The 24413-nt window shown below is 36.2% G+C and overlaps 1 protein-coding gene across 2 annotated transcripts in view; it reads right to left on the reverse strand.

Moving 5' to 3' along the window:
* Positions 1–2144: 2144 nt before the first annotated feature.
* CABCOCO1 (ciliary associated calcium binding coiled-coil 1) overlaps positions 2145–24413 on the reverse strand; it is a 117188-nt gene continuing 94919 nt past the window's right edge. Inside the window, exons 6-8 of one of the 2 annotated variants that reach the window (XM_063103355.1) lie at positions 15637–15759; positions 15071–15211; positions 2145–2226 (exon numbers count right to left, since the gene is read on the reverse strand). In XM_063103355.1, the coding sequence (XP_062959425.1) occupies positions 2188–2226; positions 15071–15211; positions 15637–15759 (303 nt within the window). In that variant the 3' untranslated portion in view covers positions 2145–2187. Of the gene's footprint in view, positions 2227–9818; positions 10222–15070; positions 15212–15636; positions 15760–24413 lie in introns of those variants that run through there. The other variant, XM_063103354.1, reaches the window with a different exon arrangement.

Raw genomic sequence — 24413 nt, forward strand, 5'->3', positions numbered from 1 at the left:
GTTTGAATGCTTTTTCTTTGCCCATCAATTGTTCCCCACAAAATACATATCATAGCAAATGATAGATTTTGTCTTTTTAAGTTTTATATTGTAGCATGAACAATCTCCCAAATCTGTAATTGCCACATTATTTTGTTTGTTTTGTCTCCTCAGTTTAGTGCTGGACCATGAATATTGCTTTGCAGTTCTTTCACGATTCATCTGGCTACTTATTTTTAAATAGTTCTAACAAATAAAGGAACCTGTGAGGACACCTTGAATAAAGACACTTAACTAAATCTGAAATGGCCACACTTGGTTGAATGAGTGACGACTGTGTCATCAAAATTTCAGCAGAAAGGAAATGGAAATAATAATTCAATATGAGGCCAGCACCTTCAGAGCCGAATAAGTCTGGCTTCAAAAATTTCTAGCTATTTTTCACGGACATGTTGAAATGCAGTAGCTTCTTCTATGACAAACATTTTTGTACCACACCCACACATTGAGATAATACTGATTGCCAGCAAAAAGAGGAAAAGATGTATATATGTATCTATCTATTTATATCTAAAACTGGAAATGAAGAATGCTGAAAATGCTAAGACATTCCAAGATACAAAATGTGATAGAGGAAAGATCACTTTGTAGAGAAGAAATGGCAGTTGCCTACCCAATAGCCACTCTCTTTTTTTTTCTCTCTCTAACAGAATCTCAATTTTGTTCAACAATTGGCTGATCATTCCCAGCCCAGTTGGTAAATCCTGACTCATCTTAGTCAGTCATGATTCTTCTGCTTCCCTTGCCAGTGTCTGGTGTAGGATTCACTATGTGACACAATTCTGGCCCAAAAGGACAAGGGAGAAATTCTCTTGGCAGGCATTGGGAAAAGTTATTCTTAAAAAGAGATGTAAGAGAAGAAAAAGCTACTTGTTATTGAGTATTTGGCCTTTTTGTGAGACCGTTGCTGAGGCCCTGGGACTATAGGGGTACAACTCTGAAAGCAAAAGCTAAGATACTGAAGAGGGCACTGTCACAGATAGAAATAATCTAGGTTCTTGATAATGTCATCGAGGCTCCCTACCTATGAAATTCCTTTCTTGTTAGATAATGCAGTAGTACATTTTGGTTATTTTCCAAGCCATTTTGAGTTAGAATTTTGCTTACTTGCAGCCCAAAGCACTGAACAACCAGTGACTGAACATGTTTGAGGGAAGAAATAGCTAAGTCCTGTTTCTATTTCCAACTCTATGATCTGATCTTGCCTTTTATATTAACCTATGGAACTGTCTACTGTCTAAACCAGAATAATACTTTATTCTATGTTATTATCTAAACCAGAATAATACTTTAGAAATATGTATTAGTCTTTAGAACTTGATATAGTTAATATCCATAGCAGCCAATGTATCCGTATTTGCTCTAGTAAGGGCCTTCGCCAGTTTCCTGGACTAGGTATGTAGTAAATAATTTTTAGTTAATTAAGGAGTGTATCGGCTGAAGGAATGTCCTTGGCCTAAGGAAAAAATAGTAGCAAATTAATAATTTAGGGCTTTGTTTATACTTTTCTCATTATATTAAAGAAATCTTAAGCCAACCATAGAAATTTCTAAAATTACTAGCTTCACTTGAAGGAGAAAGTATTTGAAGTGTAGCCCTCATAGGAAATTCCTGCAATTCATCAAACTTGTGAGTCAACAATCAGTCAATTATTTCATAGAATGTCAGTTTAGGAGGGACTGTGGGCTTGTATAAACTAAGAAGTAATTCCCTTATATAATAAAACTATAAGCAGGTCTCTAGTTAATGAATTTTCTGGTTGTTTTTCCAGTTTATAGACAGTGACCCATATGAGACATGTTACATATGCATAAACATGGAGAGACATACCCATTGAGTTCATTAGGACAGGCTACATTGCTGTAATGGATAGACTCAAGAATGAAATGGCTCTGAGATATGGAAATTTATTTCTTGCTCATAAGACTGTCTGGATGTGTGCTCCCACTTGGCAGGTGCCAGGAACCCAGGCTGACAGTTGCACCACTGGCTTCAAATTGTCACTCTCCTCACTGCCACGGAGCCAGCAGAAAGGAGGGAGAGGGAACTTGGAGGAGGTGCTGTCCAGTCTTGAGTAAAGCCCTTGAAGTAGCACATTTGACTTCTGTCTGCTTTCCACTGGTTGGAGCTTAGTCACATGTTCACATCTCACTGCAGAAGGATCTGGAGATGGAATCCAGCCATGTCCTTAGGAAGAATAAGAGGATGGATTTTGGTGGACAGCTTTCTAGACATATGTGGTATAATAGAAAGAGCACTGGGCTGGAACAGTAACCTCCTGGGGGGACCCCATCCATCCTGGTCTCTTCTCCATTCTCTCCGCTGCAAATAGAGTCCCCTTTGCATCGTGCACATATGCTAGCCCTTCACTAACCATCTCCAAGTCTCTGCTTAAAATCTTTTAGTAACTTTCTTTGCATTTAGGACAAGACAGAACTCTTTATCCTGACCTACAAGGCTCTGCATTATCTAATTTCCACTTACCTATACATCCTCAATTTTGGAAAATGCTCTTTCTCACTTACAAGGCTCCAACTACACATCTTCTCCTTCCACATCTTCTACCTCCATGTTCTGTTTTCACAGGGATTTTGTCTTGTTCACTTTGCCTGAAAGCTCTTTCCTCTCCTCCTCACCTACTTAGTGCCTATTCATCATTGAAGTGAGACTCTTCCAGTGGAAACTTCTTTGACTTAGGCAAATTCCTCTATACAAGCTCTCATTGCAGGGTATACCTTTTTTCACAGCACCCACTACAGTTATTCTTTTATAATTGTTTGTGTGATTGATTAAAGTCCACTTCTCCCACTAGACAATAAATTCCATGAGAGCAGTGGTTATGTCTGTTTTTGCTCCTGTATGTGTAGCATAGCTTCTGACATACCGAAGATACTCAGTAAACATTCATTGAATATGGCATGTTTGAATAAATGAATGAATGAGTGAATGAATGATGATCTAATTCTAGTCTGGGCCTTGCCACAATTTAGCTGTGTGAACACAATGTCTTCTCACTTTTTTGGGCTTCAGTTTCTTCACTGTGAAAGGGTTGAACTAGGTGATATTTAGGATTTTTAGCACCATGGTTCTATGTTCCTACTATTTTAAAATTGAATTCCATGGATCATTACTTTTGTTTAATCACTAATTCTGTTTCCTAAGCAGATATAACGAGTTCTGAGTCTGGCAAAGTAGAGTGAGAACACTTTTTATTCTTTCAGTTTGAATTTTTGGTTATTACAAATTCACTGCAAACTTTAACTTAATTCTAATCCATAAAGTCTAACAACCACCAAAGAGGAAATTGGAAAGAGTTAGCAAAAAATAACAGCATCAATTATTATACTGAAGAAAGAAAAGAAAAGAAGAAAAATAAAAAATAAGAAAACAAGCAAGAAAATTCACACACATTTTGTTGATCATTGTAAGGGATTAACTAGGCATGGGCTTGGAAGATGAAGCACTGTGTTACTTTTGTTCTGGTTGAATTTGGGCCTTGGTTTTATGAATGCCGTGTATTAACAATGCATTAATATAAAATGCCACTGGTATGAAAACAGTGACTATTTTTTTTCTTTGATTTTGATATTGCTATTCAATAAAAAACATTAATATCCAGGCTATTTTAACTTTTTGGGTGATAGGCTAGCAGGTGATGTGATTACCAAGTCTGATTTCAAGTAACATATAGTATGTGGATGTGTATTGTGCCTTCTGTGTTATCTAAGATGAGGAATGCTCATTTAGAGAAGTCTTAGCAGAATCCGGAGGAGACTTACCTCATTGTGAGCAGCTTGAGAAACTGGAACCATCCTATAAATGGTTGACCTCTTTATTTAAGATTAGCTGATAGACTACATTATGAAGTTATGTTGCAGAGTGTTAGGTTCTAAAAGAAATCAATTTACTCTCTTCTTTTATGAAATATGCACATTTTTAAAAAAGTTTCAAATTCTGCCATTAAACTAAAAAGGTATGGAGAAGCCCAGGACTGATGAAGTTTGCAATTACCTCTCTAAAATGGGATTTGTTTAGCACTTTCTCCTTCTTTTTGAGCATTTTACTTCCTAATTTGCTAGATGACTATATCTGATTTTTCATGTGTCATTTAGAAGGGGGTGCCCTTCTAGTAATGATGAAATCTGACTCTGGGCATCTTTCCTTCTAATTAATTTTGTTTGACTTTGACCAAGATTCTTTAAAAAACAATTAATAGATTTTTTTAGAACAGTTTTAGATGTATAGAAAAATCATGCAAGTAGTACAGAATTCCCCTGTACTGCTGCCCCTCCCCTCCACACAGTTTTCTTTACTAATTATTACTAATCTTACATTAGTATGGTACATTTGATACAATTAATAAACCAATACTGATATCTTTTTATCAATAAAAGTTCATAGTTTATTCATATTTCTTTAATTTCCTTTTTCTGTTCCCAAACCCCATTCAGGATACCTCATTACATTTAGTCATCATGTCTCCCTAAGCTCTTCTTGGCTGTGACATTTTCTCATACTTTCCCTGTTTTTGATGACCTTGATAGTTTTGAGGAATAATGGTCAGGCATATTGTAGGATGTTCCTCTACTGGAATTTGTCTGATGATTTCCTCATGATTACATGGGGGTTGTAGGTTTTTGGGATGAAGATTACAAAGATAAAACACGGTTTTCACCTCATATTGAGGGTGCATGATTAACATGATTTATTGACTAATGACGTTGACACCTGACCTTGGTCACCTGGCTGAAGTAGTGTTTGTCAGGTTTCTTAACTATAAGAGCACTCTTTTTTTGCCCTTTGCCTACTGTACGCTTTGGAAGAAAGTCACTATGTAGAGCCCACACATAAATGGGGTTTTTCCTCCTCCTTCTTTGGTGTGGCGTATCAATATAACTTACTTGGAATTCTTCGTCATAGGAGATTTGGACCCAGATTCTTTTAAGTACTTAGGTTTATTTGGGTTTGGGGATTATCCTGAGAAGCACTTTGTGGCTATAATTCTGCATGCTCTTGAAAAAGTAGGGAAATAGGGCCATGCCAACATGGTGGAGTGGAAAGATCACTGGATTAGGGATGTGAGGGTCTGAGTTTGCAAACAGCCTGTCACTTCCCAGGAGTGTGACCCTGGGTATGCTCCTTTCCCCTGAGAGCTGCTTGGAGCGATCGGAAGTTCTACTTGGCAATGCAGCACAGAGGCCACTTTACTTACTGTCTTCACTGCCTGGAACAAATGCTCCTTAGCGCAGCCGATGGCTGGCTCTCTCTCATATTCTGTTCTCAGATGAAACAGTCATTCCTTCCAAGAAAAGTTCTCAGAGCAGCCCAGGTAAAGTAGCTCTCCCACATCCCTGAACCTTTTATCTCATGGCTTGTTTTATTCATTTGTATCATTTATCTAAAATCTCCCTATCTATTCACTTGTTTATTATGTGCCTCTAGATTATATAAACTTTATTAATTCTAAGAACTCCATGAAGTCAAGGAACTTATCTGTCTCATCTTATCTGTACTAGAAAGTACCCTGAGTAAATTACAGGCAAGATTAAAAAGAAGAAACAAACACCAAAAAACCACTGGAGACATCTTCACAGAACACTCTCTGAAGCTAAAAATTAAATAACAACAAACTCTGTCAGCTCTGAACAAATAAAATAGGATAAACCAATCTTCTCCACTGCTGGTACTTCCATGAAAATGGAAGGGATCTAGAAAGCAAAACGGATTTTTAGTATTGTCTCTTTGTTTTGGAATTTGTGAATTCCAACGAGATGAAATTATTTTGATCTAGAATCATTTTGCCTAGGAAACTTAAATTAATAGGTATTTTGGCTGCCATGAGAGGGTGCTGACTTCTCTTACTTAACAAATGAATGTCCAGGGGAAAAATGACTTTGATGTACAGAAGAGGAATATCTTCTAGAGACTCTCTGAAATTCGAGATGTCAGAAGTATTTCTCCACTACAGCTGCTGGGAAATGGAGCACGTTCATTCTCTAGGGGAACTGAAGTATAATGAAATGCAGTCCCAGAACATGCAAACTTATTACCTACCACGATGGTCTAATGGTTCCAGTGAAATGGAGGGTAGAAATAGGGGCTTTATATGTGGATTTTAGAAAAATGACTCCACAGTTATATTTAGACACAACGGTGCCTGCAAATACCTGAAAGAGTGGCAGTCTGTGGCTTGTTCATAACATAACGAATGTATTTGCTCTTTGAAACATCATGGGGACTAGGGAAGAAACACCCCAAATTATTCCTGCAAATGGAAGATACATATCTTCCTGTGGATGGTAAGAGAAAAGCTGCTTTTTGCCTAAGTGATAGGTTGCTATTATTTTTTCATTGGCTCTTCCAAGGGCTGCCTTTGTGCCAAAGACTTCTCAGAGTAGATGGACACTGTGACTTTAAAAAAGCCAAATTTTTTTCTTTAGAGCTCCCACTCTTAGAAATTTGCCAAGAAGTGGTGTGACAACATCATTAGCAGCAGGAATCTATTTATGAGACTATTCTCTTTCCATGTCTCCGTGGATAGAAGTATTGGTACCAGGGGAATGACCTTTTTAAAAACACTAATCTGATGTCACTTGCTACTTAAAACTTGTCAACAATTTCCCATTGTTTTCAGGTTAAAAACAAAAATCTGTAATGTGGTTCAAGACTGAGAGCTCTGGCTCTGGCCAATTAATTGTTCCAGGGACTTTACACACTCTTCTCTTTCTGCCCGAAATGTACCTTCCTTCATTTCCTTGTTTGGTTGAATCCTACCAAGTCTCAGATTCTAGCCCAAATGTCAATACATGTGAGAAGCTTCCCTGACCTCTTGGACCGGACCAAGCTCCTTTGTTCCATACGCTCAGAACTCCTTGAAGCTTGTCTTTATCACAGTCATTATTAACAGCCACTCCTCACTAGGTTGTTAGGACAGAGATCACGTCCACTTGGCTCACCACTGATGCCCATGCATATTATATGGTATATGAATGAATGAATGGAGCTGAGTTATACATTCCACCCTTGCATAGATTTTCCAAACACTTAATATGCTAACAAAATGAGCAAGTTTGTTTCCTATAGCTAATAAAGAAAAAGGTCACTTTTCAGTATATTTCATGCCAACTATGAGATGGCTAGATGAAGATAAAGGTTAAGTATGTGGGTCTTGTAATCACAAAGGCCCAACTTCAAAACCTGATTCTACCACTTGCTGGCTATATATTCACGGAAAAGTTACTTAAAATTTCTCTGTATTCCAGTATCATAATCTGTAAAATAGTTCAGACCTGGGTTTAAAGCCCTAATCTACCAATTATTAATTGTGTAACTTAATAATCTGTCTAAGCTTCAGGCTCCATAACTATAAAACGAGTCTTATCTGTCTGTCTTTTAGGGATATTAGGAAGATTAAATGAAAATACATGCTTAGAAACATATGAAAAAATGCTCAATCTATGTCGGGTAAAACAATAAAACAATAGTGTAACATTATTTTCTATCTATCAGAACAGCAAAGATAAAAAATTAGTTAATGCATGCTGTTGGTAGCAATGTAGAGAAAGAGGCATTCTCATACACTGTTAGTGGGTGTGCAAAATGGTGAAATATCTTTAACAATATCTATCAAAATAAAAAATGCACATACAATTTTTGACCTAGAAATTCCCACTCTAGAACTTTACACTACAGGTAAAATAATACATATTCACAAAGACATGTGCACAAGGATGGTGATGCAGCGTTGTGATAACAAAGTGCTGGGAACTATAAAAAAGCTCATCAATAGGACCAGTTATAAAAAGTTATACAATTGATAAAATATTATGTGGTCATTAACATGCACTGTTAAGGAGTTATCTTCCAGACTTATTATTTGATGAAAAAGGCAATGTAAAAAAGCAATGCAAATTGTGTGTGTGTGTGTATATATATAAAGACCACCATATAAACATCCAATTGTTTGGGCAAAAAATACTTTTTGTAAGGATTGACTGAAAGCTGTGGTTGTATCTGGGGAGAGGTATGGGAGTACCTAAGATAACATTTGTTTTTTATTTACACTGTTTAAAAATACCAAATGCTTATAATCTGTTATTAATTCAAAATTAATTTAAAATAGCAGAGGCTGTGAATTAAAATTTGTGGCGACTGCTACTATGACTACTCTTTCTCCTATTACTATGGAGTCTTAAAGTTGGGCTGCCACAGAGATCGCTGGGTTGCTCCAACATGGAAGAAGTAGGGCAGCAGCGTGGCAGAGTGGTCACCACGGGATGACTTCAACAGAGTGGGGAGGACACACCCTCCCACAGGTGCCAGCGGAGAGACAGAGAGGAATTCTGGCAAAGAGGCTGATCAATAGGTAGTAGGGACGGGCAGTGGCTTTTTGTACATCCTAAGGGGCAAACTGTAACCAAACCTGACAACAGAAGTCCTCTAATATGAATTTATTGAATACTCATAACTACCTCGAAAATACATAATATTTTCCACTTAACAGATGAGCACACAGAGGTTGAGTAGTCTGTCCAAGCCAACGGTGAAGCCAGTATCAGACTCTAGGGGTCTTAATCCAAAGGCCACAGCTTTAGGCATGTTTAAAGCATATTGTCTCTATGCAGCGTTTAGGGATCATTATGCGATTTTGGACTAAGTTTTAGACTCCTAGTATCCTTGCTCAAGTACACTCTTTATTAGAAATGCAGGTTCACTCTGTGCCAATGATTGCATTTGAAGCTGTGTCTGGTGATTTCTAGAAGCTTCTTTATTCTGTTTGCGGTTTCCCCAGTTTCACTGTTTTCCCTGGAGTAATGACTGCTTGACGGAATCCAGACCCATGAGCCCTCCTAGGGATCTCATATGGCCATCAGCGTTTTTCCCCAGGGAGGGTAGCTCAGGAAAGAAACATATCTCCAGCCCTTGCAGCCTGGAACTGCATAAACAGTGAGTGTGGTTTTGTCTTAAGTATACTCCTAGTTTGTTGATTGGTGTACTTAGAAAATTACCAAATGCTGCCAGATTGGTCTGTGCCCCAAATGAATATGTTTGGGCTGTTCCTCTGATACACATAGAGAGGGTAATGTCAGCCCATATTCAACCAAGTGCTGCACAGATGCAAGCACTATAAAACCCGAAGAATTCTTTCAGGAACTGCCCCCTCCTAGCAATGTTCTCCATTGTAGAATACTCTGAAGTCTAAGAACTTTGGAAAGAGCTTATGCAGTAATTAATTAATTTGTCTAAATAGGGACAATCTGTAGGCAAATAGATATTTTTCTTTTGAAATTATTTTAATAAAGGTACGTAAAAGCTTGAGATATTTTTCAATCATTCCACTGCAATATAATAGTTATTTTTAGGAGCTCTGTGAGTTTGATTGGTATTTAAGATTTTTACAATCTATATATAGGTTGGTCTTTAATAACCATTTATACAACGCTTCTTTTTATATAGGTCATGTATTCTCCTGGGAGAGTAACAAGATTAGAAATAACAAATACAGAACAGAATAAATTAAAGTGCTTCAAACTGCATTATATAATTTCAGAAAATTGGTTTCACACTGAAACATTTAAATAACAAAACCAAATGATTCAAGGGAAAAAAAAACTAGCATATGCCTTTGAATTGTTATTGTTTAGCAAATTTTATCCTCAGCAGTGTGGTACTGGTATTTTTTCACAGTGCTCCAGTATTGTGGCAGTTCATTAAGGTCAATATGGCTAAAATTATTATTTTTAAAATTTATTTCTGGTTATTTAAAAAAGTTGGCTTCATTCTCCTTGAAGATGAATAGCATTTATTAGTCAAAATGTCAAAGAACGATATCGTAAAAGTAATTGTATTTTTATATATAATTCTCCAAACTCTTGTATACAACATATTCTTATTACACTTGATGCAATAAATTCAGAGGCTGTTATAGGACAGGAGATAGCAAAATTGGGACTGGTACTTTTCTAATTAGTTAGGATAATGAAAAGCAGGGCTTGGGTTTCCCTTCACAACTAAATGAAGGAGATATGATGCTCTAGAGTGTTTATTATTGCATCTGGTTTTGTTTGTTTCTGTGAAGTTTAGCATCACTCTCCTTTTACCGAGTCCTCAGGCCTTTTTCAATTTTTCTATTCGTGCATTAAAAGCCTCTTCCTGTATTTGCAGCTTTTCGTTTATCTCGGTCTGTGAAGACAATCATAAGAAAGTGGTTATGACGGAGCTATCTCTTGCTGCACATTGTCTTTGTGGTTTTGACATACTATAGTGCCTAAAGACAGACATTATCCCTCACACACCTTCCTGTTTTGCAGACACAGCCGTGTTTCAGCCTGTAGTGATGTGATAACACTTTATCATATTTCTCTGCACATTCCCAATGTATAGCATGTCTGCTATGAAGAGGAAGTGGTATTTGGACAGCCATTTTTCACATAGCCTTGTGTTGGAAGATAGGATAATTTATCTGTATTTTCAGACAGACTTTACCAATAAGCACTGAATCTGAATAACTGCTCCGGGCTCAGTTATTGCCATGGTGTTAGTCACCCCACCGCTCTGCAATGGATATTTTTGTCTACTGTGTCATACATTCTAAATGGGAGCCCAGAAAGCTTCTGTTGCAAAATAAACACACAAATAATCTCACAATTCGAACAATTCTCATAATTAAGAGTATTCATCATACATTATAACTCTTGGAATAATGCCACTCTGTGGTATATTTTTGGTAGAAAGAAATAAGTGATTGCTGACAGGTTTCAGTGATTGCTGCAGCTCTGATAGCATTTAGCCTCTGGCAGTGATATTCTGTGGACTATCATTGCTACCTGCACAATTCCAGAAATATGTACACATTATCTGAACATGAGTAGCACTGAAAATGTCTTCCTTTTTCATGATGGATACTAAAATTACGTACAGAGAAAGCAGTGATGGCCAATGTGGCAAAATTGGTGTTTTTGTAGTGATTGTTTAGGTGATTTAAAAATCATTTACAAGTCTATGAAGAGTAGTTTGTACATATAAATGTTAATAAATTCAAAGTTCATAATATTAACATCTATAACATAATTTGAGGCCTTCGGTGTAACTGTATTTTGAAAAACTATAATTATTTTAATTTAGATAAAAGACGTTCTAAAAAATCAAGTACTGTTTTAGGTCCAGATATAATTTTATTTATTTATTTATTTTTAGGAGTGCTCTAATAAGATTTTACTTTCACATTAGGAGTTGATAATTATGAAAAGATCACATTGTTGTCAAAAATTCTGAATTCAGAATTCACATGACAATCAGTCTGTTCTGGTTCCAGTTTTTTAAAGCCCTGGAATCAAGTTTTGGCCTCTGATTTGTTATCTTTCCCTTTCTTGGTGGTTGGGGAAAGATGCAAGGAGGGATGAAGTGGTTCTCCAGCTTACAAAGGAACTCTGTCACTTTTCAGGATTTACTAATCCCTTCCGACATAATTTTGGTAGAGTTGAAGACAGCACTGGTCTAGGAGTGGGGAACTTAGGTATTAGGTTAGCTATGAGGCCTTGCAAAAAAATCACTTAACCACCCTGGGTGTTAGTTCTTATCTGAGAAATTAAGCAGGGAAATGGGATTATGTTAACTTTACACCCTAGCTTTTAAGTTCATAATTCCAACTCCCAATGAATGTTATATTTCATTGATATGTTGTCATGAAACATTTTAAAAATTGTTACTCCTGTTTCATTAAAATAAATTTATGGCATACAACATGTTGGATTACATAGGGATTAAAATGGTTTGAAGAAATAATCTTGTCACAATTCCAAAAGATTGAGAATGATTGCTCTATCTGAACAATTGACTCTTCCTACAATGCTCTTCTATGTCCACCAAGAATCTCATTTCTTTTCAGCTAAGGACTGATTTACTATCATCTGCCAGCTTCTGTTTTTCTCTCTCATCAGGGTTTTCACACAGACCTAGAGACCTTTAGGGTATTTCACCAAGACAGAATTTGTCAAAAAAGTGTGGGCCTTGGGGAAAAGGTTCCTGAAGGTAAGGTGGGCCTAAGAGAGCGGTGTACAGACAGAGTAGAGTAACGTTTCAGGTCTCTAGACCTCAGTGATCGCTATTTCAGTTTAGCCATGTCTGGTCAAAAACAGGCTGTCATTGGTGTGCCATGTCTCCTTGTGATTTCTCAGAACACTGCTGAATAGACTATCCATGACCACTAGGGCTGGGTCTAGTTCTATTTCCTTTAGGAAAGAGTGGGAAACCCATGATACCTGGGTTGAATAGCCTTTCATTAACCAATACTTTGAGTGAGCTCACTCAGCTTTTGTAACGTGGAAAATTCCAGTTGACCTAAAAATACGGAAGGTCCCATGATGGCAACCTTCCCTCAAGGTTGTCATGTACTTTTACCCTATTGCTTAGACAGGGCAAACAGCCAACATTTAATGTAAGAATTTAGTGTTAGCATTCATATTTCACTGAAATGTAATTCTTTAAATGTATTAAAGTTTGCTCCATTGGGTATAATTTTTTTATACAACTCAGGGCCAAAATAATTTCATTTTCAAAATTAAAATACCTAAATTATAAAGGCTTTAAATATTTGCTCTATTCAGTATAGTTCTAATTAACATCTCAGGGCCAAGCTAACTTCATTCTTTATAAATCTCTAAAACTATAAAGGGAGTCAATGGGAAAATAAGTGGATTAACATTAAAAAAAGTAAGGATTCACATGACATTTTCCCAAATTTCTGTATTATAGAAGGTGAAATACACCTGTAACCACACTGGAAAAGGAGTTCTGAAAAAACCTGTACTTAGAATATGAATTTTCTACTGCCTTTTCCTTCAAAAATTATATTAACAGTATGGCTTTTAAATAAAGAAGCAGAAAAAAATATGCGAAAATTTAAAACATCTTACAAATACTAGTTCATTAAATGTTCTTACAGCAGTTCAGTGTGTCCAGATAATATATAGACACTGACCACTGACATTCAGCTACCTTTGAAAAGGAATATGGCAGCTTTTAGAGCCAGAAACACGGGAAGGCAGGTTTTAGAGATGGAAAATAACTTACTCATCTAAAACAAGAGGAGAAATTTAGGTAAGCAGAGAGTCTTTACCCAACTTGGAATTTGACCAAGACACAAGAGTAAACACTGAAAAAGTGCCATACCACAGGGAGTATTAAAATCCAAAGTAGTCTGGTTGTGATATTAGACATTTTGTGGTTTTTGTGGATAACGCTGGAATTAGAGCTAGAACCCAGTTCACAGCTCCCATTCAGGGCCTTTCATCAGTCATCAACCTGAAAACTCTAGACAAATGACTTAGTCTTTCTGTGTCTCATTTTTCAATTTATCAGGGATAGTGCCTGTCTAATTTGCATGAAGTTTACTAGCATTACTAAGGATTATCGAAAGAAAGTACATAAAGGGACTTGCTATCGTGAGACATTATCTAAATCCACATCATCATGCTATTTCATGGGAAAATTGGCAGCAATTTGGCCCAGGCTGACGTCCACAAATCCACTTAATGTGGAAATGATCATGGCACCTATGGATCTGCATCTCTCTTTTTTGGTACAAGTTCTCTTTATCCTAAATTAATTTAGGTGAGCGAGCTAAAGAACTTCCAGGATGACTTCAGGCCAATGGGAAGATAACATACATATATAGCAATCATATTCTTTCTGTCATTAGAGTAGGGGTGGTATAAATGCTGCAGACTATAGCATTAAAAATAATTTTTAAATGGATGGTTAAAAACATACTATTCAATACATGGAACATAGCCTTGGTAAAGACACTTTCAATTTTTGGGGTCTGCAAACAATACTATTACTGTCTAGTAGTTTCTTGGCAATAATTTCAGAGCTGTGGGATCGCAAAGGGGCCCAGGGCCATGATTATACATAAACTATATTTAGATGAAATGTTATCAAATCTGAAAAAGAGATATGTTCTGAACTCAGCTTAATTCAACTGCACTCTGCCCTTCTACACAGTAACCAGTTATTACATTCACGGGATTGTTAACAATAAAGCTTTGTGTAAAAACGTGTTCTGCCACTATTTCTGGTAAACACTAAACACTCCTTATTAAGCCAAGGACTTTGGCTGATTCTGTTGGCACCAAATCATTATATGTTCATGTAAATAGTGCAATAACATTTGATGGTTAAACAAGAAACAAGGTATGCTTATGTCACGCTCTTTTACTCTTTTTAAATTGGTTGTTAATACAGTGTGCTTTTTATATATGGTCTCACGTTCAAATGAGAACTAAATCTTCCCTGAGATGGATTAGTATTTTAAATACGCACTATGTTGTCCTACTGATTTATGGTTATTTCCACAAGAAATTGCAAATTCACTCAAAATATGCAATTCACTTATTTAATCATTTGGCTTGAGAAATTATGGGAATTCCTGTAAGTCTCTGTGTTGAGGTAGAAATAGTTGCTTGTTTGCTTGTTTTTTGGACAGAATGAGAAAGAATTAAGCATAAAGCTAAGCCGGCTGACCAGCCATGGGCAGGTGTTACTGAGATGACTGCTGCTGTCACCATTCTCATGCCACCATTGTTATCGATTGCTTAGCTATTAGTGACATGTAAAAAGGAACAAGCTACCTGAGAGGGAGTTCAAAGACTTGAAAGTCTCTCTTTAGAAATGTGGTGAGAAAACTTAGCTAAGAATTATGGTTTGATCTTCTGTGTTTACTGTTTAGAAATGTACTCCAATTACTCTCGCATGAGCAATGTTTACAGTTTGACAAGGCGAAGTCTTTACTGTTATTTTTTGAGTTTCAGTGTTGAACGATTTTGTAAACTGATAACACACACCACACTAGACGCTGTTAGCAAATCTATTTTGTGATCTTATTGAATGTCAGATGACTCAACTGAGAATTATGTGGAGATGTTAAATTGAACTTCTCTATCAAAAGCATCACTCTTGCCGGCAGATTAAGGCTGAGCTTGGCTAATTAACCAATAATAAAGTAAGTGAGCACATTACCAATACTGAGTACCTGAATGCCGATTAAAATGTCATTTGTGACTTGACCCAGCAATGATTTTACATCTTCAATGGTGAAACCAACTAAAGGATCCATGTCTGAAGTGTCAGTTTCTGGCTGGGACTCCTCTGGGCCCTGTTCTTGATCCAACCCCTACAATATTAAAAGTAAACAACACTCAAGTGACATGTGGAGCATTCAGCGATTTAAATATAACCTCAAACTTCTTTTGGATTATTTTCTACCAGGAATGATATCAATCTACAGGGAGATTCTGATTTGATGTTACCTTGCATTTTTATTATTCATGAGGATTATGACAGATCAAGTCACGGTGCCAAGGCAGTGCCTACTTTTGGGAAAGTGAAGTTGGAGATTAGAGAGGATGGGCGGAAGAGATTAAAATTGCCGAGTCACTGTCAGCTGGCCCATCTTTGAATAAATGCTGAAAGAAATATTTATATTTGGCTCGGAAAATTAGAGGCAAGGAAAATGGAAGAACATTTGGTTCTTTTCCTCCCACTCCTAGAGAATACAATGCTGAGATAGAATGAATGAAAAAATGAAAGAAAACACACCTTGGTTTCTGTGTCCAGTGTTGGGGGTCGCTCTATGAATGTTGTGTAAATATCAAATGACATTCCTTCTTCCAGAGGATCTGGGAAGGAGTGACCTGCAGGCTTGACAACCTCTATCACTTGCTGGAGGGGAAGAAAAGAGCTGAATTATGACGTAGGCTTTGGTGAGTAACCATGATTTCAGTCAGTTCCCTTTATATGTACCAGTTACAAGTCTGTTATCTTTCAAGTAATCTTCTCTGAATTCTTGACGCCTTGCCCTCTTAGGTCTCTAGTGCTTTGTAGCTCCCTATCTTACAACTAGCATTTTGTTTTCCCATTGTCTTATTCTCTTTCTGTACTCGGTGGTTTAGGATTTTATTCTGTACTGCCTTGGTATTTGTTTCATGCATCAGTATCCCCTTCCCCCTGCCTTGCAAGTTCTCTGTAGGTAGAGAACCAATCATACCTCTTTACATCTTCAGTTCTGGCAGAGGGTTGGGTGCTTATTAAACTCAATAGCAACCTGGTGGTGAGTGACAGTACTCAGCAGAATGGAGCTGCTCTTGGGAGCAGCAGTGAAGTGGCCATCAAGAACCTGGTGATGAAAACAATCGAGGCTCTCTATGTAAAGCCAGTACACAGTAGATCGGAGAGGAGATATGTCACAAACACACAGGGCAGGGCGAGACTTCACTGTGAGCATTTAACAAGTGTTTTGCATGAGTGGACCAATCAGAGGGAGGCTGATGGTTGGTCAACATTGGAAACCAAGAAAAAAGAGAGTCAAAGAAGACGATTTTGGCGGTGCCCATCCCAGCATGATTTGGGGGAGAGAAAGGAGAGATGAGGGTACTAAGAGCATTAAACGTCGGAATCATTTTATTAGTTCCTCTTGTTTTAAGTCCATGTTTAACAAGCAACATTTTGATCCTAATTTGATTTCCCATCTCAATTGATCTGTAAAGACATGCGCACTTGAGTGTTATGGTTTTCATGCCTATTACATTCCTCATAGTAAATCAGTAAATTGTTCAAGTTTATACAGTAAACTCTCATGAGCTTGTTATTGTGGCCCTGAGATGAAACCACCCACTGTATGCTGACAAAGTCAGACCCTGGAAAAAAATTCTGAAATAATCATGCTTTCATTCCTAATTTCTGCACAATATTTCAAATAACCTTACATACTCTGTATTTCACCATTTAAATACCAACGTTTTTGATTTAGATAGGTTTTGGAATGTACTGAAAGCTAAGTTATTTCTTGGTCTTACCAATGTGTATGTATTTTGCATTGAATTCACGTTATTAATTTTGACAGGATTTTATGGGAAGTTGCTGCTTAGTGTAAATATACAGAAGAATTGAAGGTCCTAACTTTGTAGACAAGGGATTTGGAAACCAAGAAGTTACATGATTGGCCTGAGGTCAGATCATTGCTTAGTGACAGGACAGGGAGTTACACCCTGATTTCCTGACTTGTTGGCCTATGCAGTTTTCAGTAAACTGTAATACGTCATCAAGTTGCCATACTTGGAAATTATTGATATTATTAAGCACTAAATTTTTATTCTGTTAGATGATATCATTTGAGATTATTTAATTCAACTAAATATTATTCAAAATAGATTATAGAGAAAACATATCAGAACAATTCTTTTCCCTCACCACATTCATAAGCCATTGCTTTTTTCCCTAAATGGGGTTTACAGGAATTCATCTTCCCCCAAATTATTTGTATCTTTTTTCACCACTGTCGTTTTTCATCCCTCCCACACCTTCTATTGCTCTTTATTTTACCAAGCTATAAAAAGGAGACAGTTAAGTATATTTTAGTGTCCTCTGAAACATTATAGATAAAATAAATGAGCTGCACATGGGAATCAGGACAAGGGAAGATGATGGAGTATTTACTTAGTGGCACAGACTTTAATATAGAGTGAGATATAGAAAGTTTGGGGGGGCTGGGGAATAGGTAAGACATTGAAAAGAAGAGAAAGGAATTACATGAAGTTTACGTAATTTACTGTGGCACTGAAAAAGTAAGCATGAACTAATCTTCAAGGTAAAAGTATTTTCTTTTACTGAAGCAGGATTTTTTCTCATCTGCTGTCATCATGTTTGTCTTGCTGCTATGCTTTTCCATACGCAGGCTATGCCTTTCTGCTAATCTCCCCTCATCCCCTGGTGGAAGTTCTCAATAGATCGCCTCTCCATCCAGGTCGTAGCAGTTTCTGCCCACTTTTACCCTTTGCCCCATCAGATTATACATTTAAATACAAGCAGATATTTGCGCTCAAGTTTCTCATTTTATCCCTCACCCGTGTGGTTTGGATTTCTTTATAAAGCTCATCTGAATTACTTGCCAACTACCCAGTTTCCTGGTCGTTGGCTGTGTGTTTGTGTGTGTGTGTGTGTGTGTGTGTGTGTGTGTGTGTGTGTGTGTGTGTGTCTACTGGGCACAGACGTGGAAACTTGAACTTTTCAGCTCCGCATCATCATTTCTTTAGTGGAGTGAAAAATCTCATTTATCCTGAGAACCTGAAGTTTTGACTGAGAGTAGAGCTTTTTTTTCCCTTGATTTTTAAGAGTGTAGCTCATAGAGCTATTAATTCGATTTAATTTGCACACAAAAACTGGGGGTGAGAATTTCTTTTCCTCAGGGTGTTTCGCCTAAGATTAGGGATTCAAACCATAGCTATGTTTTTTTCTCTTTCATGAAGAATTACATTTAGCTATGTTAGTGAGGTACTGTAAGGGAAAGAAATGTCCCAATTTCTGCTGAGGGTAAGTAGAAAGTCTTTTCATTTATAATAATAAGGTACACTGTCAAATATAGAGTTTGAAATAAACATAATGCCCAGAAGCATCACAGTGATTTTTTTCCCCTCCATTAAAAATGGAAGCCTTTTAAAAGAACAAGTTTAAGGAAAATTAGAATCAATAATTGTGGTGAGAGCACAGAGCCAGCAAATATGTTTAAATAAAACCCTCTGATGCAATACTTTCTTTAAAAAAATACAATTAGGCCTTTGTATTTTTTTAACAAAACCTCATGTTTTACAACATCACTGGTTCTGTAATAAAATCTATTTAAAACAGAGAGACATGGTCAGCTTTATTAAGTTAGATTTTCTGAAAGAACGTTATAATTTCCTCAAGTCTATGAATAGTTGAAGCAAATTAAATAAAGCTAGTTTTATAACTATTTTTATACATTCCTGTAGAATTGTAATTGTCTCATTTTTTTTCCCCTCAAAAATCTAATATGTTACCTCTTAAATCTGGAAAAATAAAAACAGAAAAAGGCTCAAGTATGTTTATTAAAAAAACATTCCTGTTTGGTACCCTGATTTAGCAACCTCCCTTTTTCTATATGAGAATAGCACGGATAATCTTCAGATCAGGAAACAAAGCGAAGGACTTTAAGTGAGTTGCCTGAGGCCTAATGCTGAGATTAAAAATCAGAAGTTTCTGATTATACACATCCATCCATTGGGCCAAATAATTGGTTTTGCTTGACTTTCAAATACCCCCTAAATATTTGAATGTAAAGCAATAAACGTGTTTCTCTTGCCATTTTTGAATGCTCACACACAAATGGATATAATAAAAACAATCATGTTGTTCCATGTGAATTCCATTTATATTTTTTTCTGATAATGAGCAGACCATTGGAACCAAGGTGAGTACATTAAAAGCTCTAATAAAGAAGAGAATAGATTTCTAAACAGAATAATGGACTGTTAAGTGAACATACAATAAATAACATCTACAGATGTGGTTGCTAGAAAATTAGTTTTGCATAACTCACCAATATACGTTTCCCCCAGATGTTATCTGTTACATGAAAATTAACTTAAGTTAGTTATACTGTTCATTATGTGCACATTGCATTAGTGTTATTTAAGATGGTTTACAGTCTGAGCTTTGGCTGAATTGTGCTATGGTATTTAAAGAATATCAAGTAAATGGCTTTTTTGGCATAATTTAATACTCATAAATACAAAATTTTATCACCAAACATCATGTAGCTTTAAAAAAATTCAAGATCTTTACTTACATGCCAGATGAAATCACTAGAAAGCTTTAAAAAATTTGCATATTCAATATGAAATGGACATCTACCATGGGAATAAATGTTAAGAATTTTGAACTCGCCTGGAACTAAGTTAAGAGTCAGTTTGGGTCTAAAAACATGCTTATAGGAATTGACTCTGCTTCCAGCTCTTACTGTGTCTGAGAAGTAGTATAGAGATTTTATCTAAAATTGTATAACTTCATGCTTTATTTTTCTACTTTATATGTTAACATTATCTATGTTATTACCTCTAGCTTATTTTTCTTTAGACATGACTTTTGGAGAAAGTGTAGGTGATTTGTAGGTAGTGTTTGTAACCACCGAAATCTATAATTAAGGTGGTAATTATTAAATTATTAAAACCTATCATTAAATTATTCAAGATTTTTAAAATGCAGTTGAGATTTCAACTTTCCACTATTTTGAATGGCAGAAGGCAAGATAAATCTGTTCAACCCTTTTTGAGCCACAAGCACACAGACAAAAATAATGGTTTGCTTTGAAAAGACATTTGTTTGGAATTGTCAGATGATGACTTCATATGTAAATCAGAACTTACTAAAAAATGTCAAGGTTTCAAAAAGCAAATTTTATTGCAAACTTTCCCCACTATTAACTCAGGGGAAAAAAACACAAAAATTCCTGTAATGTCTTAACTATTTTCCCCCCTTGAAGAAAGGCATTACACATTTGCAAGTCTAATTAAGAAGGACTTGTGTGGTTCTGGAAATTTTTAACAAAAAATTGTAATCCATTTCCCACAATATACTGCACATAGTGTAACGACATATGAATGCCACCTGCAAAATGCAATAAACTCTGGTAATGTCAGACTGAGGCCATAAATTTAAAATGAAAAGAGGAAATTCAAAAGCTAAGATTATCAGAGAAACTAATTAATCCGTTTCTGAAGTGTTTTTCTTTTGTGTCAGGGCCATTACAAACTTTGATATACCCTGTCAAAGTAGAATATCAATTCTGCTGTGAGAGTCTCCTCCCACTTTACGTTTTTGACTTGGAAATAAATTTGCAAATGCAGCACATTAATTTTCTTTCCTATGCTTAATATGCAGTATTTACATTTTGAAAAGGTTCAAAATGTTGCCAGGCTTCTGCAGGGTATGAATAGACATCTAATAGCAACTTCTATTTTTATCTACAGCATACTGGTAGTTTGAACATTTATAACTTAATAGAGCTTTGAGACCGTCAGATCCACACATGCTAATCACCTAAACAGTGAACGGTAACTCAGTACAAGTTAGAACAGGAAATGAAGACTACCCATTCCAGCTGAATCTGAAAGGAGGAATTTAAATTGGCAGGCCACAGCAAACCGATTTGCAATCTGGCTAGGGCACTCCAGTTAACGCCTTGTGCCCATTTTTTATTTATATAACTTGATTTGATCTTGTTTAACTTGGGCTTGAAATAATCATTTTTAAGAAGTTAGATAATTAAAGAAACTGATTCTGGAGTATTTTAGATATCTTTAGTATTTCTAAGTGTACTTCTGCTTAAGGCCGATATTATAATTTGACAAGAAATCTGAGTACTCCTGTCTTAATGACCTCAGACAATAAAATCCTCTTTAATGAATCTGAAAAGGAAGTACCATCTTGTAGGGTAAATGCAATTTAAAAGGAAAAGATGTTTTGATCCGGCTCTGGTGCAAATATTTCCTGAGGGATAGAACCATTCTTCAGATACCCAGATAGTTTCTAAAGATGCAATAATCTGGATAATAGATCACTGAATTATAGGCTTTAGACTTGCCTCTATTCCTAATTATGTGATGCTAAGAAAATCCCTGGGCCTCAGTTTATTTATCTGTAAAAGGAGGATAATGATAATTGCTACCTGGCTACTACATCGAATTGTTTCAAGCATAAACTAGATAATGTGAACGAAAATGCTGGGAGTTCTTTAAAGGGAAGGTATTATTAAACTTCAAGGTGTATTATTATTATTATTTATAATTATTGTTATTTTTGAAAGGATCGTCTTTCTAATGATATCATTGAAAGACAGACTAGAGTAGCCATATTGAGGACATCGGTCCATGCTATTTCAACATTATTGTTAACATTGCCCGAGCAGCTCAGTTAACTCAGAAGAATTTGTTAATGAGGACATGCTGTCACCCTGTTTCCATAAAGTGACAGTCTTTAAAATATCAAACATATATCCAATACACCTTATTTGAAGAGTTCCTTGGACCCAAACAACTTCTCTTTTGAGACCCAGATAACATGGGTGGTTATGTGGAGGACTAAGGCAAGTCACCTATTTAGAAAGGGAGAGCGTTTACACCTACTTTTCAAATTAAAAAATCTGCCTCTCCCCCACCCCCACCCAAATTATCACTCTCTTTCTCTTTTGTTTTTCAGCGTCAAATGTGGCCTGAGGTTGCCCAGATTGCAGTCATGTAAAACACATTCCCTTTAACAAATTTTGTCAAAAGTAAAGAGTAAGAGCACACAGGGCAAACTTACAACATGTCTTTCTTGTGAAAATGAAATACCAGAGTTCCTGAAATTACTAAATTCAGTATTGTACTTTTGATTGTGAGATTGACCTTATCATGCGACTTCCTCAGGGTGAGAGATAAAAAGTTTGGTTACATTATAAATAGTTAGAAAATACCTAATGCTTTTCAAAAAGATGTTTTTAGAAGCCACTTAGAGTATATTTGTTTAGCTTACTGGCTTACGTCCTAAAAGGCATGTCTTTGAATTCAGTATAAAATATTTCAAAGAGTTCTAATCATAGATAAATTTTTGCTTGGTTTTATCTAGGAGTTCTACTTAAATGTGAGGTTTTTAATATTTAAAATTGAGGAAATATTCCAAATTATCGCTTTTTAAATGATTTGAAATTAAATATGAATATCTGTCAATTAGGCAGTATAATAAAGATGAGTTATACAGTTATCTTTGTGGAAAGCCTGTTTCCACCTATCGAATATAAATTAAAAAATTTGCTTTTACATATGTTGCATTTTTGTTTCATCTTATGCTAGTTTATATGATGATGAAGCTATCTCATGGCTTTCGTATTTGAGAGTACTCTTTATGAACACGTACCTATAATTTGCAGGAATTATATGACAATAAATTATAATGGTTAGAACAGAAACTACAATGGAAGAACCCTAGATGCTTGTTTCTAGTCTTTTCTTTTTTCGTGGACTTCCTGTTACTTTGACAGTTTAAATTACCTGAATGGAGGTCAAACTATTTGGATAAAGCTATACATGCAATTTACTTGACTTCAAAGCATAATGACTGAACTGCACTTCAGTCCTGGAGTCGTCAGTGGAAAGTGGAAGGGAGAGGGGGAGGGCACTTGTTAAAACTATATTGAAACTGATTTCATTTAGAAATATCAAGTTTTGGGGGCTAAATTTTAGAATGTTTGTAAAGTGCTATGAAATCCTGAGAGAAGTCATTGTAATATTATTCATGACCCCTTAGACCCAAGATGTCTATTTTAAGTAATCTGACATTAAAAATGTGCTGACAAATATAGATTTAAAAAACAGCACAGGAAGTTGTAAATCAGTTGGTAACCCTTCGCATCAAGGAAATGAGAGACCACGAAAATGTAGTCATTTACTTTAGGCAACCTCAACCTTAATTTTTAACTAAAGAAAATTTGCAGAAGGCATGATGTTTACGTTTTGGATATTTTATTCATAGTTTGTGTGTTTCCTTTTCCTCCAGTAAGTTCATAAATTATTACCAGGAAACATCTTGTCACAGTTATAAATATTTTCCTCTCTGCTTAGCTCCCTCTAGCCCCCACCTTTTTTTTTCTTTTTTAATCGCCACTGACTAATTCTTCAACTGTATTAGGTGCTCTTTGGTCAGAAGGGAAGGATTTTCCTGCTTTGCAGGAAACTGTTGCCAATTACTCTTATGTGTTTGGCATTCTAGAAACAGGGCCCTTTCAGGAACACCCAAGCCCTTCCTCCTATGCAGGAGCCCTTTATTCTATATACAGCGGGTGTCATTCTTTCAATGACATAAAGTGTCATATCTTTCCTTGTAAGGAGCAGGTCTAAGTACCCTAAAGTTCTGGGGTTTTTCATGGAATCTGAAATCTTAGAAACTGACAACAAAAGTGATTTTGTGAACAATTGTGTATATGGCAATAGATATTCTCAAAAAAGACCTTTCATTTATAGTCTGTAATACATGCTAGTTTAGTTAACAACAAACTGAAATAATAGAAGCTCTGAAAATTTTAGGTGGTATCTTTGTTCCAGATTTGAATGCTTTAGAAATCTGAATTTTTGTTTTTTTTCCTTAAACGTGTAGTCAGAGTCCTGGATTGGCTCTGCTGCTCAGTAGAGTATGTCTGAGATGTGGTTTCTTTGTTTGTAAATTTAGGGGGTTTGACTAGGTCATCTCTAGTCCGGTTACAGACATTACATCCTATGTTACTAAATTTCAAGTGGCTTTTTCTCTATTTATACAAGACTCAAAGTCACCCTCCTGTGCAGATTCCCAGACTCAGTATTTTTCTGTCATGATGTAGAAGAATATTTGTACTCCATACTCAGTGCTTACTGGCATCTTAGGCAGGCTGAAGCTTGTCCATTTATTTCCACTTAATTATCTTCCCCGAACCTGCTCCTCCTCCATTTTCTTTGTCTTTCAGTGACATCACCAGCCTCTTCAGCACCGGATGTAAAGCTTTGTGGTTGTTT

This window comes from Cynocephalus volans, chromosome 7, assembly GCF_027409185.1.
Source record: "Cynocephalus volans isolate mCynVol1 chromosome 7, mCynVol1.pri, whole genome shotgun sequence".
Classification (NCBI taxonomy): Eukaryota; Metazoa; Chordata; class Mammalia; order Dermoptera; family Cynocephalidae; genus Cynocephalus; species Cynocephalus volans.